Source organism: Bos mutus, chromosome 22, assembly GCF_027580195.1.
Source record: "Bos mutus isolate GX-2022 chromosome 22, NWIPB_WYAK_1.1, whole genome shotgun sequence".
In the NCBI taxonomy this organism is placed as follows: domain Eukaryota; kingdom Metazoa; phylum Chordata; class Mammalia; order Artiodactyla; family Bovidae; genus Bos; species Bos mutus.
In genome coordinates, this window is record NC_091638.1 from 43,104,811 (window position 1) to 43,121,626 (window position 16,816).

Here is a 16,816-nt window from a genome sequence, read left to right on the forward strand (position 1 = left end):
CTGGTCTAGGGAGATCCCCCAGGCTGAGGAACTAAGCCCCTACACCACAACTACTGAAGCCCACGTGCCTAGAGCCCATGCTCCACGACAAGAGAAGCCACCACGGTGAGAAGCCTCCCAGTGCGACGAGAAGCAGCCCCTGCTAGAGGAAGCAGCCTCAACTAGAGGAAGTCCACACGCAGCAAGGAAGAGCTAGCGCAGCCACAAAGAAGTCATTTGTTTTCAAGTTCCACAAGCAAATGGGATCCAATTAAATTGATATAAACAAAGTTAAAAGACCGTCTATGGAATGGGTGAACATATTTGCTAAACAATGCGACTGACAAGGGCTTAATTTCCAAAATGTACAAACAGCTCACGCAGCTTAGTATCCAAAAAAGAAACAACCCAATCCAAAAGTGGGCAGAAGACCTAAATAGATGCTTTTTTGAAAGACGACATACAGATGGCTAACACACTTAGAGAAATGAAAATCAAAACTACAGTGAGGTACCATCTCACACTGGTCAGAATGGCCATCATCAAAAATCCTAAAATAAGAAATGCTGGAGAGGGTGTGGGCTTCCCTGGTGGCTCAACTGGCAAAGAATTTGCCTATAGTGTGGGAGACCTGGGTTTGATCCCGGGGTTGGGAAGATCCCCTGGAGAAGGAAATGGCAACCCACTCCAGTATTCTGCCCTGGAGAATTCCATGGACTGTATAGTATATGGAGTCGACTGCACAGTCTATGGGGAGGGTGTAGAGAAAAAGGGATCTTGCTCCACTGTTGGTGGAAATGCAAACTGATGCAGGCAGTATGCAGAACAGTATGGCGATTCCTTAAAAACTAAAAACAGGGTCACCGTATGACTCAGAAATCCCACTTTGGGGCATATACCCAGAGAAAGCTGTAATTTGAAAAGACACATGTACCCCAATGTCTACAGTAGCACTACTTACAATAACCAAGACACATAAGCCACCTAAATGTCCTTTAACAAATGAATGGATGAAGAGGATGGATACATATGTACCATGGAATACTACTCAACCGTGAAAAAGAATGAAGTCATGTCATTTGCAGCAACATGGACGGACCTAGAAATGATCACGTTAAGTAAATCAGAGACAAACATCATATGACATCACTTACATGGGGAGACAAAAAAATGTTACAAATGTACTTACTTGGAAAACAGACTCTCAGACATAGAAGACAGACTTAAGAGTTACCAAAAAGGAAAGAGGGAGAGGGATAAATTAGGAGTATGGGATTAACATCAACACATTATTATGAATGAAATATATAACCAATAAGGGCTTGCTGTATAGCACAAAGGACTGTATTCAGTTTAGTAACCAACAATGGAAAAGAATCTGAAAAAGAATATCTATATCTATCTATACAGAGAAAGATACACATATATATAAAAAAACAGAATCACTTTGTTATATATAAAAAATGCAATCACTTTGTTATAACCTGAAACAGAACATTGAAAATCAACTATACTTCAATTAAAACATTACATCAAGGCAGAAAAAAATAAAGCAGAGAAGAATCAATAAACTTTACCAAATAAAAAAAAGAGGGTGCAAACTCCAGATCCTTTCAAGCACGGGCCGTGCCCTTGGGTAGAGAATACTGGTGCATCCAGCCAACTTTTATTTACTCATCCACCAAGTACTTACTAATGTCAAGGAATGTTCAAACTACTGCACAGTTGCACTCATCTCATACACTAGCAAAGTAATGCTCAAAATTCTCCAAGCCAGGCTTCAATGGCACGTGAACCATGAACTTCCAGATGTTCAAGCTGGTTTTAGAAAAGGCAGAGGAACCAGAGATCAAATTGCCAACATCCACTGGATCATCGAAAAAGCAAGAGAGTTCCAGAAAAACATCTATTTCTGCTTTATTGACTAGGCCAAAGCCTTTGACTGTGTGGATCACAACAGACTATGGAAAATTCTGAAAGAGATGGGAATACCAGACCACCTGACCTGCCTCCTGAGAAATCTGTATGCAGGTCAAGAAGCAACAGTTAGAACCGGACATGGAACAACAGACTGGTTCCAAATAGGAAAAGGAGTACGTCAAGGCTGTATACTGTCACCCTGTTTATTTAACTTACATGCAGAGTACATCATGAGAAATGCTGGACTGGAAGAAACACAAGCTGGAATCAAGATTGCCGGGAGAAATATCAATAACCTCAGATATGCAGAGGACACCACCCTTATGGCAGAAACCAAAGAGGAACTAAAGAGCCTCTTGATGAAAGTGAAAGAGGGGAGTGAAAAAGTAGGCTTAAATCTCAACATTCAGAAAACTAAGATGATGGCATCCAATCCCATCACTTCATCGCAAATAGATGGGGAAACAATGGAAACAGTGACAGACTTTATTTTGGGGGGCTCCAAAGTCATTGCAGCCATGAAATCAAAAGACGCTTGCTCCTTGGAAGAAAAGCTATTTCCAATCTAGACAGCATGTTAAAAAGCAGAGACATTATTTTGCCAACAAAAACCCATCTAGTCCAAGATCGTTTTTCCAGTAGCCATGAATGAATGTGAGAGTTGGACTATAAAGAAAGCTGAGCACCGAGGAATTAATGCTTTTAAACTGTGGTGTTGGAGAAGACTCTTGAGAGTCCCTTGGACTACAAGGAGATCCAACCAGTCCATCCTAAAGGAAATCAGTACTAAATATTCATTGGAAGGACTGATGCTGAAGCTGAAGCTCCAATATTTTGGCCACCTGATGCGAAGAACTGACTCACTGGAAAAGACCTTGATGCCGGGAAAGACTGAAGACGAGAGGAGAAGGGGACGACAGAGGATGAGTTGCTTGGATGGCATCACCGACTCGATGGACATGAGTCTGAGCAAGTTCCAGGAGTTGGTGATGGACAGGGAAGCCTGGTGTGCTGCAGTCCACGGGGTCACAGAGTCGGACACAACTGAGCTACTGAACTGAACTACTTGCTGAACTGGGGCTGGGACTGCATTCAGGACCAAGAGCAAAGCAGACACAGTCCTTGTTTTCAATGATACTTCAGACAAAAACCAGTAATTAAAGGAAAAACAGCCACTTCTCATACCGAGGGTGTGGTGTCTGTTTCCACCTCCACCTGTGACACCAAACATGAGGTATCCCATCCCAGCAGCAACCAGTTCTCTGATTCCCCAACACTGGACGTCCAAACATTTCCATTCGAATTGCCTCTGGGCGTCAGTGCAGACCCGAGGGGAACAGGGCTCAGTCCCGTGAGACTGCCCCTGCTTCCGACAACAACTGCAAATGCCCGGGGGCACCAGGACTTCTGACCTACCAGCTACATATAAATTCAGGGGTTCCCATGACCCCCTCCCAGGGGTTCAATAACCTGCCAGAATGACTCACAGAATTCAGAAACCACTTGAATTGCATTTGTGGGTTTATTGTAAGGGACCCAGTTCAGGAACAGCCACTGTGCGGGGGTCGGGGTGGGGGGAAGGCAGGGCAAGAGGCGGCGGGTAGGACAAGATATGGCTGGGAGGCCACCCTCCCAGTGTCTCCATGTGTTCACCAGCTCAGAAGAGCCCTAAAGCCCACTGTTTTAGGGATTTTTACCGAGGCTTCACAATGCAGGTATAAATGGTTATATCATGGACCACTGGTGACTTGTTCAGTCTCCAGCAACTCTCCCAGCCAGGCGGTTAGCGGTGGGGGAGGTAGGAAGGACTGCTAGTCCAGCCCTAGCATTATTAAGGCTTGGTCTGTCTGACAGCAACTCCCCCCGCCCAACCCGAAGGTGTGTGCAGGCCCCCAGCCAGGATACAAAAGAGAATTCTATCACTCAGGAGATGACAAGGATTTTTAGGAGCTCTTTGCCAGGAACCAAGGGCAAAGGCTGAATCTATAACTTTTATTATACCACAAGGAGCCAAAGCTTGGAGCTAAGAAAGCAAGTCCCAGAGTTTCTAATCCAGACTAGCGTGACTTCCCAGAAGAGTGTGACACTGTGGTGAGCCAAAAAGACAAAAACTAGACGGGCAAAGCAGGAACACCCTGGGAACAGCAGCAGCAGCAAGAGAGGGCAAGGAGACCTTAAGTTCAAAAAAGTTATAAGTTCATTAGAAGCGGCTGTGAGTATCCAGCTAGGCGAGCCTGCCCATTCCTAATGGGATCCTCTGTTCCCGCAGCAGCTCCCTGACCCAGTCTGGAAGATTCCCAAGGGCAGGGCTGGTTTGGGCTTCCTGCTATGCCCAGAACTCAGATCACCGTGGATTCTAAAAATAAATACTGACAAATAACCGAATCTGCGCATCCTGCACAAGCCGAACCTTCACACGTGCACGCGTGCTAAGTCGCTTCAGTCGTGTTCGGCTCTTTGCGACCCCCATAAACTGCAGCCTGCCAGGCTCATTCTATGCGATTCTCCAGGCAAGAATACTGGAGTGGACTGCCATGCTCTCCTCCAGGGGATCTTCCTGACCCAGGGATCAAACCCATGTCCTTACAACTTCTGCACTGGCAGGCAGTTTCCTTACCACTAGTGCCACCTGGGAAGCCCAATATGGCACATGCAGAGCAACTAAGCCTGTGCCGCAACTATCGTGCTCTAGAGTCCCCGAGCCACAACTACTGAAGCCCAAGCGCCCGAGAGCCTGTGCTCGGAAACGAGAGACGAGAGTGGCCCCCGCTCCCCACAACTCGAGAAGGCCCATGAAGCAACGAGGTCCCAGCACGGCCAAAAATGAAGAGCTTTTTAAATTTATTTTTAAAAAAGAAAAAAACAAAAAGAGCTTTCCTTCATCCTGTGAGTTATAGTTAAGGGAAAGGAGTTAAGAGAAGTGGTCCCCCAAGAGGCACGCCTCCAGGATTTGCACCCTGGTCTCTGACTCTGGGTACAACCTGTGGTGTTTATTTTTTTTTTTACACAGAGTGAAACCGTGTGCATCTGACCAGCACCAGGTTCTGGGAGGCTGCCGGATGGGCAGTGAGAGGAAGGGGAAGACAGAGGCTTGGAGGCTGGCACTGAGGTGCTGGGCCAGCCTGGTGCTAAGCTATCTGTCCCACTTCACACCCTCTGAGCCATCCTCCCAGGGCAGACCCGGGCGAGGCAGAGCCCGGCCACACCCAGCAGAGGGAGCCTGGCAGGCAGTGGACAGCTGGGAGCCTGCCAGGCAGCGCCTTCTGTCTTCTGTGGTCCAGCCCCTCCCGGGGAGGAGACAGGGGCTGGCCGAGCCGCGCTGAGAGGCCTGGGCCACGGCTGCGGAGGTCAGGCCAGGCCTACCGTGCAGGCATGGGACAGAGGTGAGTCAGGGGCACCGGAGGGAGTGGGACTCACTGCGCACTTGCCGCCACCCCTACGGACTCTCAGAGTCCGTCCTTCCCCGGCCACCTGCTCCTAGACGCTCCCTGGGAGCCAAGTATGAGCGCCACGGCTCGAATGTGACCGAGATCCTGGCCCTCAGGTAGACACAGCAATAAACAAACAACAAAACAGTAAATGAGCAAATTATCTTGTATGTTACGATAAGGGATGCAGAGGAAACCCAGAGCAGGGTGAGGGGGGCTGGGGAGGCTAGAGGCAGGGGTGTGGGGTTTTAAAGACGGCGGTCAGGTGGGCCTCACTGACAAGATGGCACAGACCAAGGACTTGCACAGGGAGGCAGGGAGCGGTGAGAACATCGGGAAAGAATGTTCTGGGCAGAGGACACAGCCCTGGCCACTGGAGGGGGTGAGGCTGCGTGTATCTGAGCACAGCGAGCAGCAGTTGGAGCGCAGGGAGGAAGTGGCAGAGGGGACAAGGCCAGGCCATGAGGGCTTGCGGGGATCCAGGCGTTAGATGACAGGGTTCTTCGAAGGTTTCGGGCCCTCTGTCTGCAGCCCGTGGCACTCCCCACCTCCCCCACTCAGTCCGTGCATGAATCCCATGTGCCACAGGTGGCTGTGTGACCTTACAAAGTCTCCTCTCTTCCCGAGGCGCCTGCCCTCTCTAATAAACAGTGATAATACCATTGCATCTGCAGGGTTGTGAAGAAGAGTGGGAATCAACAGAGGCCACCTGTGGGAAAGCTTTACAGCAGGCGTCCTGTGAGCTAGACTCTGGGGACCCCAGAAAAGCAGCGCTGGCCACCCAGGCACTCACACTTTGGGAGAGGGACATTTGAATGAATAAGGAATCCTTCCTTATTGTTCACTCTAATAGCAGCCGGGGTGGGGCGGTAACCAAAAGGGGGCCTGGTTCTCCCAGGGGGCCCAGCCATCAGGGAGGCGAAGGGGTGGCCCTGGAGGCTGGGGCTCACTAGGAAAAGTGGGGGAAAGAGCAGGGGGCAAAGGGCAGGAGGGGAGTGGGGAGGCGTGGATACGGGGCAAGGGGCATGTGGGTGAGAGGTGGTGAGATGGCAGAGGGCACGGACTCCAGCCCATGAACAGTGAGCACCCGGAACCAGACTGCCAGCAGGAGAGGAGACTGCAGTGTCAGAGCTCACCCTGGCCGCGGGGAGAGCGGGCGGAGGCTCGGAGGCAGCGAGCGCAAGGCGAGGGCAGCACAGGAGGTTAGCAGAGGGGATGGGTGGCCGGACAAGGGGGTCTGAGAGACTCAACCTGGGGGCTGTTCTGCTGTGGGGAAACAGGGGCTCTAGGAGGCCGAGGGGGTGCTGTGAAGGATGCAGGGTCCACCGTGGCTGTGGGGGACACCCAGGTTTGGGGGCAACACGTCACAGACAAGAGGCAAGCTTCCTCCCTCAGCTCCACAGTACCCCTCCAGGCTCACAGGAATGGGCCAGCTGAGCCTGGGACTGGTGAATGGGGTCACCGGTCCCCCCGGTGAGACCTCCCCACTCCCTAGGTGCGGCTATAGCATCGACAGAGTGTGTGCTCTGTGGCTGGACACCACCCAGTTCCTGGTCAGCTCCAGCAGTGTGGCTAGAGGCCACACACCTCGCCTCCCTAAGGTGAAATTTCTTCATGCATGACCTTCACTGATGTTTTCTGAGAATCCCCCGCCCCGCAGGCAATGCTTAGAACACTAGCCGCAATGGCAGAACACTAGCTGTGTCCTCAGACTCTGTCGAAACCTCAGCTGGAACGCAGCTGACTGCGGCACCGGGTACTGAGCAGTCACTGCAGGCCCGCTGGACAGCGCCCAGCGCACCACCGAGGGCCCCAGGGGAGGGTGTGCAGGAGGAAGGGCCCGCAAGCCTTTAAAGGAACCTGCTTTCCTCCCAAGCAGGCTGAGCTGACATTCGGCCCTGAGCAGTTCGTGCTGCACACAGGTTCTCAGCACAGTCCAAGGCTCAGAGCAGCTGGACTGGAAGTATCTCTTCTCGGATGCCAGGCAGAGCCAGGCGATGGAGGGCAATCCAGTGCACCGAGTGTCAGCGGGGGACGCCTGGAGCAGTAGCATGCATCCTGACATAGAGAGCGAGAGGCACTCGCAGTCCTTCAACGTGGAGGAACTCACCAACATCCTTGACGGAGGCGCCCAGAACACCGCACTCCGGAGGAAAGTGGGTAAGAGCAGGCTGGGGAACGGAGCCCCGGCTTTCTGCCCACGTGCGTTTCTTGGAAAGACAGTCCCTTCATAGCAGTCCCACCTTCAGATGGGCTTCCCAGGTGGCCCGAGTGGTAAAGAACCCGCCTGCCAGTGCGGGAGACGTGGGAGACGCAGGTTCGATCCCTGGGTTGGGAGATCCCCTGGAGGAGGGCATGGCAATCCACTTCAGTATTCTTGCCTGGGGAATCCCTGTGGACAGAGGAGCCTGGCGGGCTACATACAGTCCATGGGGTCGCTGAGAGTCGGACACCCTCTGAAGCGACTTAGCACACGGTATACATCTTCAAATAACAAATTCTGCTCTTAAAATTCCACTATTAGAGATTTGTCCCTTTGGACTATGAAGGAAGCTTTAACATGTCAGTATTCCCTGAGGTCCTTATTCTTCCACGGCATAGCTTCGCAGCCTTGGGCGAGTCGCTTCCCCATCTCAGGACCTCTGACTGCATCTGTACACTGACTGCCTTTCCACACTCATGAGGCACGTGGATGGGAAGCTGTGAAGGTACCCGGAACCTCACCCAGGACGCTACGCTCTCTGTTCTCTGTCCCTCTCACAGAAAGCATCATCCACAGTGAACCAGAGCTTAGCCTGAAGGATAATTACTTCATGACCCAGAATGAACGTTACGAAGCCGCCATTAAGAAGAAATTCCACATCCTCATGCTAGCACAGCGCCTGGGCTGGTCCGAAGGCAGCAGTGAATTACAGTACGCCTCCAGGTGCTTACTCGCAGGGTGCCTCCACCAGAGACGGGTCCACCTGGGAGCCCCCAGAAAACCCAGCCCATGAGCTATGTTCCCTAGCAAAGATACTGGTTGTTGATGTTGTTCCGTCACTAAGTCGTGTCTGACTCTTTGCGACCCCATGGACTGCAGCACGCCAGGCTTCCCTGTCCTTCACCATCTCCCGGAGTTTGCTCAAACTCCTGTCCATTGAGTCAGTGATGCTATCTAAACGTCTCATCCTCTGTCGCCCCTTTCTCCTCCTGCTCTCACACTTTGCCAGCATCAGGGTCTGGGAGTGAGTCAGCTCTATGCCAAGGGTACCACTTCCTGGGAAGCCAGGGCCAGGCATCCCTTCTCTCCTGCCCCCTGCCAGCCTGAGGGTACTGGGGAACTTGTCTCCGCTGGGCTGTTCAACCATTGTGTGTCTCCCCTACAGAAGTGTTTCTGGAGATTTGGGCTTCGCGATACATCACATCTTCCAGAAAACCATCAGGAGCCTGGGCTCAGAGGAGCAGATTGCAAAGTGGGACCCACTCTGCAGCAAGTTCCAGATCCTGGGGACATACGCCCAGACAGAACTGGGGCACGGTGAGCAGGGGCTGCTGCATGCAGCGTACAGGCAATGCCCTGCTCAGCTCCAGAGGGCCCATTTCCATCTCAGTCGTCACAGGCTGATATACTAGCAAGATGTCACAGCAGGTGGCAGTGTAAAGGTCTTAAGAGGGGGTGATTTTTTTCTAATTTACACGAACATACCGTATGAACTGGTGGTGGCACAAGTCCTTCCTACTGGAAATGTCAGCCACCACCCGCTATCGTGGGCTGGCCATGTGTCCCCGCAGAGCCCACCAGTGAAGGGAGAGACATGCCGGGAACACACTGGAGTGGGAGTGTGCCCCACTCCACACTGGCTGGTGCCTGGGAGCTCCAGGGACACCCAGACGCTGCTAGCCCAGCAGACTCCCGCCCTGGCCCAACGTCTACCTACCCGCCTTGATTCCCAGGGACGTATCTTCAGGGCCTGGAGACTGAAGCCACCTACGATGCAGCCACCCAGGAGTTTGTGGTGCACAGCCCCACGATGACGGCCATCAAATGGTGGCCTGGGGACCGTGAGTATCCCCCCTCATCCCCCAAGGACAGCGAAGCTGGACCGCAGAATAGCGCTGACGGTGGTGTCCAGCAGACCTCAGACGGAGGCACTGTTCTAGGCTGATGACATTGGGCAAGTCCCTTCCCAGAGCCCCAGGTTCTTACGTGGTAGAACAGTTGGGATATGAAAAATTTCATCACTGAGTGGCTAAGAAGCCACCAGAGGCACTTTGAAACAGTTGAGGAAACTGACCCCAACCTTGGGGATGAAGGTCAAGGCCTCTCTCATGTGCACGCTGCCACCCTACACACACTTGGCCTGGCCCCAGGCACTCACCATTCTTCTTGTCTTCCAAGTTAATGATTAAGCTTGCCAGCAGCCAGCGCACAGGGTACACACCAGGGAGAAAAACGAGCCTGCCTTCTTCTGCTTCGGACACCCCAGTGTCCATCAGGCCACTGGCGCCACATCACCCCTGCAGACAGTGGGTGGAGGCTGTGCCCCCACCCGATGCCTCCCAGAGTGTGGGCGGTTTGCCAAAACCCGAGGAGCCGGGTTCCACCAGGGCCCTCTTCCTCTGATTTGAGAATACTTCTTTGGAAAGCAGCTTCCCTCGTAGCTCAGTTGATAGAGAATCTGCCTGCATTGCAGGAGACCCAGGTTCGATCCCTGGGTTGGGAAGATCCCCTCTAGAAGGGAAAGGTTACCCATGCCAGTATTCTGGCCTGGAGAATTCCATGGAGTGTATAGTCCATGGGGTCGCAAAGAGTTGGACACAACTGAGTGAGTTTCACTTGTCTTTGGAAAAAACAGATATAACACACGTGAGCAGTCCAACTAAAGCAGAGAGAGAGAGAGAGGGGGGAGAGAGAGGGGTGAGGCAAGCAGAGAGGGATGAATACTGAGAGGAGAGACCAGTGGAGAGAGAGAGGCCAGAGAAATAAGAGAGCAGCGACCACTGACAAAACTGCAGGGAAGAAGGGACCCTGAAATCAGGCAGGGTTCAAGTCTGAGCTCAGCCTCCTTCAGGTCGGTGCCCTTGGGCACAGCCCTCTATTCTCTCAGCCGCAGTTTCCTTTTCTGGAAAATGGGACTTGGGCACACCTGCCCGCAAAGACTGGAAATGCTGGTTATCTGTATTCACTACTATTAGGTTGATGGCACAGAGGGTCATTGATAGGTTTTTGAGGACAGGGAGCAAAAAAAAATAGCTTGCTTTTGTCACAATGCCTTTTGCAAGTCACTGCTAGATTTGTTTGGTTCTTTGAGGGTAGCTCCCTCTCTTTGCAATCAGTGACTCTTTGAGGTCTCAAAGGTGCCCACCTGCTGGGGTGGGGGCAGCAAGGCACACATCTCCCTGTGATTTGGGACCCGTGTTCCGACCACAGATCCTTACATACGTTCCCCCCCACAGCCATGGTGTAAAAATCCTGTCCCCCTGATCCCAAAGAAAATAATCAAGAGCATGTACTCCAGTCAGAAGACTGTGGCAGGATCAAGTTTTAAAAGATGCCAAGCTTTCCCAGATTGCTCCATTCAGGGCATTTTCATTAAAATCCGTAGCCTTTGTCAAGCTTTGCCTTTAGAAGAGCAGCCAGAAGGGATGGAGGGCAATGGGCCCTCTTAAGATCTCCATCAGCCTTCCTCCTTTCCCGAGCCCATGGGGACTCTGCCCGTGTATCGCAGGGTGGCTGCTATACAAACCAAACATTTAGACGGAACTCTCTGTAGCCCCAGCCACCAACTCTCCATAAATCCCTCCAACCCCATCCATTCTAAAGCGAGACACTCACACTAAAGTTCTTGGGGTGGTTCCAGTCATTTCCAAGGATGAATGGAGGCTGTATAAACTGAGGGGTATCCTGACTAAGCACCCCTAAGCTTCCCTGGCTCCACCAACTCCACGACCTGGGACCCACCAGGCTGACCTGGTCCCCAAGCTTCTGAACATGCTGCTCCCTCTGCTTTGCACTCTGGCCTGTGTGGCTCCCCTGGAAAATACTCTTTGCCCTCCAGCCTCCCCAACCCCCACCCTCCTAGGCAGACCAAACAAAGCCCCACTCCAGCCTCACAGAGCATCCCCCACCCCCAAGCCACCACACTGGTCCTCCTTACAGACTGGGCCCTCCTCCAGGGTCCCGATGAGGAGGTTTGGCCTGCTCCTCTGTAACATGAGGGGTCACACTGGGTTTCTCCCCTCTCTGCCTGCAGTGGGACGGTCAGCCACCCATGCCCTGGTCCAGGCCCAGCTGATTTGCTCTGGAGCCCGGCAGGGCATGCATGCCTTTATTGTCCCCATCCGGAGCCTCGACGACCACAGCCCGCTGCCAGGTAAGCTCCTGCTCCTTCCTCTAGGACCCCTGCCAGAAGACCCCACCAGGCCTCCCTGTCCTGGGCCCCAGAGGTCCATGGGGGAAACTGGGGCCTGTCTCCCTTGGGCAGGGACCGGTCCAGTTGCACAGACCTGGCTCTAACAGGCTGGGTGGATACGAGCAAGATTGAGCACCTGACCTCAGCCTGCTCACCTGCAGCAGCTGTGATAACCCCAACGCCATGGGCCGCTGTGAGGCTCGGAGGAGCCAGCATGTGGCTGTGTGCTGACATACGACCCCTCAACTGACGGCCACCCCTTCCTCCGTATCCTCCTAGGGACCACCATTGGGGACATTGGGCCCAAGATGGACTTTGAACACACGGATAATGGCTTCCTCAAACTGGACCACGTGCGCATCCCCAGGGAGAACATGCTGAATCGCTTCGCACAGGTGGGTCCTGGGGAGGGCGCAAGCCTGCATTGCCTGCGAGGGGGCAGAGACACCCCACAGAAAGCTGCTGCTGCCCCTGGGTCCTTCTCTAGAGAGTTGGGTTTGGGGCATCCCTCCCAGAGGGGCTCTAGCGTCCCGCAGACCTGAGTAAGGTCCCAATTTTGGAGCTGTGTGATCTTGGGCACGTCACTTGGCCTCGCTGAACCTCAGAGTAAATGCTCACCGCATTAGGTGGCAGAGCAGTCACGGGGTAGGGTGGCAAGGCCATGTGAGGAAAAGAGAAACAGGTTGAGGATGGTGTGCGTACGCACCTCCAGTACAGCCTGCACACAACCAATCTTCGAACAGACATCAGCTGAGTGCTGGAGGAAGTTCTGGGGGGGTCCCCACTTTGCCAGGCATGACCATGGATATGAGGGAAGCTGTGGCTTGTGGGGGGTCTGGGGTGTACCAGGGAGGAGCTGTGAGCTGAGGCATGTGGGCAGTGGGTATGTGTCAGCAAGTACAGGCGAGTGTCAGTTTTAACAATGGTCGTACCAGCACACGGCTGGTGCTGGCTGGGTCTACTCCGGGTGAGCAGCCCGAGGACGCCAGTGTCTACAGTGCAGGGAGGCCCGCAGTTCTGGGCGCGGGAAGGCTGGGGAGTCCCAGCTCAGACCCATTGCCTGGCCCCCGTCTACTAGGTCCTACCAGATGGCACCTATGTCAAGCTCGGAGTGCCGAAGAGTAACTACCTCAGCATGGTGGTGGTGCGTGTGGACATTCTGCTGGGCGAGGTCCTCCCGCTGCTGCAGAAGGCCTGCACCATTGCCGTCCGCTACGCCGTCATCCGCCGCCAATCCCGCCTCCGGCCCAGGCAAGGGGCGCCCAGAGGAACCACAGCAGCCGGGGCCCCCTCGGTCCCACAGTGTCTGCCCCCTGACCCCAGCCCTCTGCCAGAGTGGGGTGCCAGGAGCACACGTGAGCCCCCTCGTGCACACACAGTCGCCTGGGCCTGGCCCATCCGGTCTGTGGGGTCTTCCTGGCTCCCTGGAACCCTGGCTGACCAGCCGGCCCGACCTGTATCTGTAGGTCATTGTCTGCCCTGCAGCGGACTCAGTCTGTCCACACGGGTCAGTGTCTGCCCCGCACCGCCAGGGTGGACTCAGTCTGTCCACACGGGTCCCGTATGGCTGTGCCAGGCTGAGTGCCATCTGATGGGCTGGGCGCCATGCTGTGGGTGAACATGGCCCTGGAGGTTGTTCTGTCAGCTGTGAATGCTTGTGTCTAGAAAAGCCCGCTGTGACATCCGACTGTATTGGAGACGGTTCTGTCTGGTTGTGGCTGTCGGCTTCTGGCTGTGGTATGTCCACATCCAGGTCCTTCTGTTGTCTGCGCTTGTGTCTGGCCAATACTCTGTCTACTCCACGGCACTGAGGGGCTGACTATACCCTCTGCTTCTTTTTTTTTTTTTTTTTTTAATGATTTGCACTTATTTTTCTCATTTTAAAAGTAGCAGGTAATCCACAGGAGAAAAACATAAGTTTTTCTGCTTTAATATGTGTACGTGTACAAAGCCATGTTCCCTCAAGCATGCAGGCGCACACACACACACGCAGTTATCAGATTCACCAGAAAAAAAATATAGAACTGCCCATTACATTTCAATTTTCGGTAGACAAAGAATCTTCTAGAATAAACCACACGGGCACACACCCACGATGCAGCAAACTGGAGTCTGGGCCTACAGGGCTGCAGTGTGAGCTCAGGGAGAGAGGCTGGGCTGGACATGGCACAGCTGACTGAACTTGTGGGGCAGAGACAGGCGGGGTCAGGGCGGTTCTTGCCCCAACTCCACTAAGTGACCCTGGGCAAGTCCTCTGCCCTCTCTAGGCCTACTTCCTCACTTCTAAAGGGAAGAGCGAGACCACCAGGACCGGAACTTGCGAACATCTGGTCTAAGAATCTGGTGGAGTTTCACACCATGGGCTCAAGGATCCACAGGTGACTAATGCAAAGTGGACTGAGAGGCGAAACCAGGCAGGCCTGGGGCCACCCTCAACTCGGCTGCTCGCTAGCTGCGGGACCTCAGACTAGCCGCCCAACCCTCCCGTCCCTCAGCTTCTCCATCTACTAATGGGCCTGACAAGAATGCTCTTCCAGGGCAGTGAGGCACGCCAGGCCCTCAGTCCAGGGTCCTTCGCCGGCAAGCCCAAGGCACCTTGGCCAGCCTGGCTTCAGAATCCTGGGCTGAGGGAGTCGTCTCTGGTGACAGGCGAGCTGGGAAGACGGTATCGCCAGTGGTGTCCTGCTGGGGCCCGGGTTTATGGGCTGCAGAAACGCCCTGAGGATGGTTATAACAGTGCATGTCCAGGTGAGGGGCTGCTGGCCTGAGGAAGAGACACCAGGTTTCGCCCCATCCCCAACGGGAGGCCTCTCACGGTCACACTTTTTCTCAACCCACAAGTAGTTACCTACCACAGGCCCCAAATGCTGACCAGAGTCTCAAGCGCTGAGGACACAGTAATGGACGAGGCAGGAGAAATCCCTACCTCGGAACTGCATCAAACCCACGTTCACAGCCTAAGAGGTACTGACTAGGCTTCACGGTGTTCCCCAGCACACAGCACATGAAGCTGGACAGTGAAAGGTCAAGGGTCAAATACCCTGGGCTTCAGGGCCACAAGCCCTCACCTCAAATCCTTGAGACCAGGTATGTTGGTATTCAGAACTTGCCAGATTTTCGCAGGTACATATGCTCTAATTCTGTAAACCTCCACAAGGGGCAGCACCCACCAGCAAACACGCCAGCATTTCTACAGTGAAACGTGTGGGTGTTCATGTGAGATGGAATTTTAAGGCTATTAGTGGTACCATGTCCCTCTACGTCAAGTCTGGCAGTGAGTTATCAACTGTCATTTTTAAGGCTTTTATGGCCTCGGGGAAGGTGGGTGGGGCAGGTAGCAACCTTCTACGTCTGCTTTCCTTTCCCTCAGCGACCCAGAGGCGAAGGTCCTAGACTACCAGACGCAGCAGCAGAAACTCTGCCCCCCGCTGGCCATGGCCTATGCGTTCCACTTCGTGGCCAACAGCCTCCTGGACTTCTTCCACCATTCCTACAGCTTCATTTTGGACGGAGACTTCGCACTCCTGCCTGAGGTGCCTGCTTCCTGAGGGGCAGAAGCTGGGACCGTGGCTGAAACTGTCCTCCCCCGGGACACAGCCCCAGTCCTGCCCGCCCTGGGCTTTTCCTGCCTCCCCGCCCACAGAAGATTTCCAACATCCCAGCCCACCCCCCGCCCCGGGTGAACCGTATTCTGACACAGAATCCTCCCAGGTCTGGCCCCCAGGAAGCTCTAAATATGTTAGATGAAGTAATCACAGACGGTGTACAGAACACAGGGGGCAATCCCTGGTGTGTCTCTGAAACTCAGAAAGTTCTGAAAACCAAAAGTCACGTAGAACTCACCGAGTGGCACGGTTTGACCGCAACTGCCCAGATTTATCCCACTCGCTGTGAATACATTTTGCAGCAGAAATACCAGTACATCAATCAGCTCACTAAGATGCCCCTGGCTCCTATAAGTGTGTTATATTTAATCCACCTTAAATGCCCTGTTTTACCTTTCTAAAATTCAAAAAATATTCTGATTCCAAAAACACATCTGGCTCCAAGGCCCTCTCAGATAAAGGACTGTGGACACACACACACTAAGATTTAGTCCGTCCAGGCCCTGTGTTTTATGAGCATTGCTTCAGTAATCTGTCCACGCTACAGCAGGCACCATACCCATTTTACAGATGAGGAAAGTGAAGCACAGAGAGGTTAAGGGACATGCCCCTTCCTCCCAAGGACCTGAAAAGTCTGACAGACGGCTAAGGGTCTCCAAGAACCAAAAACTCAAACCAGGTCTACTGCCTGGCGGCCACTCCTACAACCCGAAACAGTGGGTTGACAGTGGACCCACACGCTCACAGACAAGCTCTCCAAATCTCTGCTTGTGGGGACAATCTGCAGCTCCTGGATAATGGCGAGACCGACCTGGGAAGCACTCTCTACCTGAGATCCCGGAGACACTGGCCTGGACACTTATCCTTTGTTCTTATCAGCCCTCCAGTGACACTGCCTCTCTCTATGGCCCGAGCCTTTGTCTTCTCATTCATCAAGTCATGGGCTGAGGAGACAGTTCTCACCGCACAGAGCGGTGCTCAGCACCCGTGGGCGCTCTGTGAGTGGCAGGCACGTCGTTCCTGACGCCACCTGACCCCCTTCTTATTCTCGCAGCTTCACGCGCTGAGCGCAGGTCTGAAGGCCATGCTGTCGGACTTCTGCACCCAGGGGGTCGAGCAGTGCCGCAGGGCCTGCGGTGGACACGGCTACTCGAAGCTGAGCGGCCTGCCCTCCCTGCTCACCAGAGTGACGGCCTCCTGCACTTATGAGGGCGAGAACACGGTGCTCTACCTGCAGACGGCCAGGTAAGGCCCAGGCCTCTGCCTGGCCCCCAGGGACCCCACCGAGCTGCTGCCTGGGTTGAAGCATCATCTCACGCCCACGGAGGGAGCAGACTTTGGGAAAGCCACGTGGGGGCTGCCCAGCTCCCACACCGTGTCTCCAATCCATCCCCTCTCCCCAGACCCTGCAGCCTCAGCCAGGCCGCCAGCCCCGCCCCCTGGACCACAGCATCAGTCTCCTCATTGCTCTGCGGCTTCCCACCTGCCT

General features: G+C 53.9%; 1 protein-coding gene across 4 annotated transcripts in view; it reads left to right on the forward strand.

Annotated features, from left to right (window-relative positions):
- Nucleotides 1–5,140: 5,140 nt before the first annotated feature.
- ACOX2 (acyl-CoA oxidase 2) overlaps nt 5,141–16,816 on the forward strand; it is a 30,907-nt gene continuing 19,231 nt past the window's right edge. The window contains exons 1-10 of one of the 4 annotated variants that reach the window (XM_070359183.1): nt 5,141–5,282; nt 7,312–7,487; nt 8,091–8,253; nt 8,696–8,847; nt 9,264–9,371; nt 11,564–11,683; nt 12,002–12,117; nt 12,801–12,973; nt 15,093–15,255; nt 16,382–16,572. In XM_070359183.1, coding sequence (XP_070215284.1) covers nt 5,272–5,282; nt 7,312–7,487; nt 8,091–8,253; nt 8,696–8,847; nt 9,264–9,371; nt 11,564–11,683; nt 12,002–12,117; nt 12,801–12,973; nt 15,093–15,255; nt 16,382–16,572 — 1,373 coding nt within the window. In that variant the 5' untranslated portion in view covers nt 5,141–5,271. Of the gene's footprint in view, nt 5,283–7,203; nt 7,488–8,090; nt 8,254–8,695; nt 8,848–9,263; nt 9,372–11,563; nt 11,684–12,001; nt 12,118–12,800; nt 12,974–15,092; nt 15,256–16,381; nt 16,573–16,816 lie in introns of all 4 variants that reach the window. The other 3 variants (XM_005898983.3, XM_014479198.2, XM_070359184.1) reach the window with 3 other exon arrangements.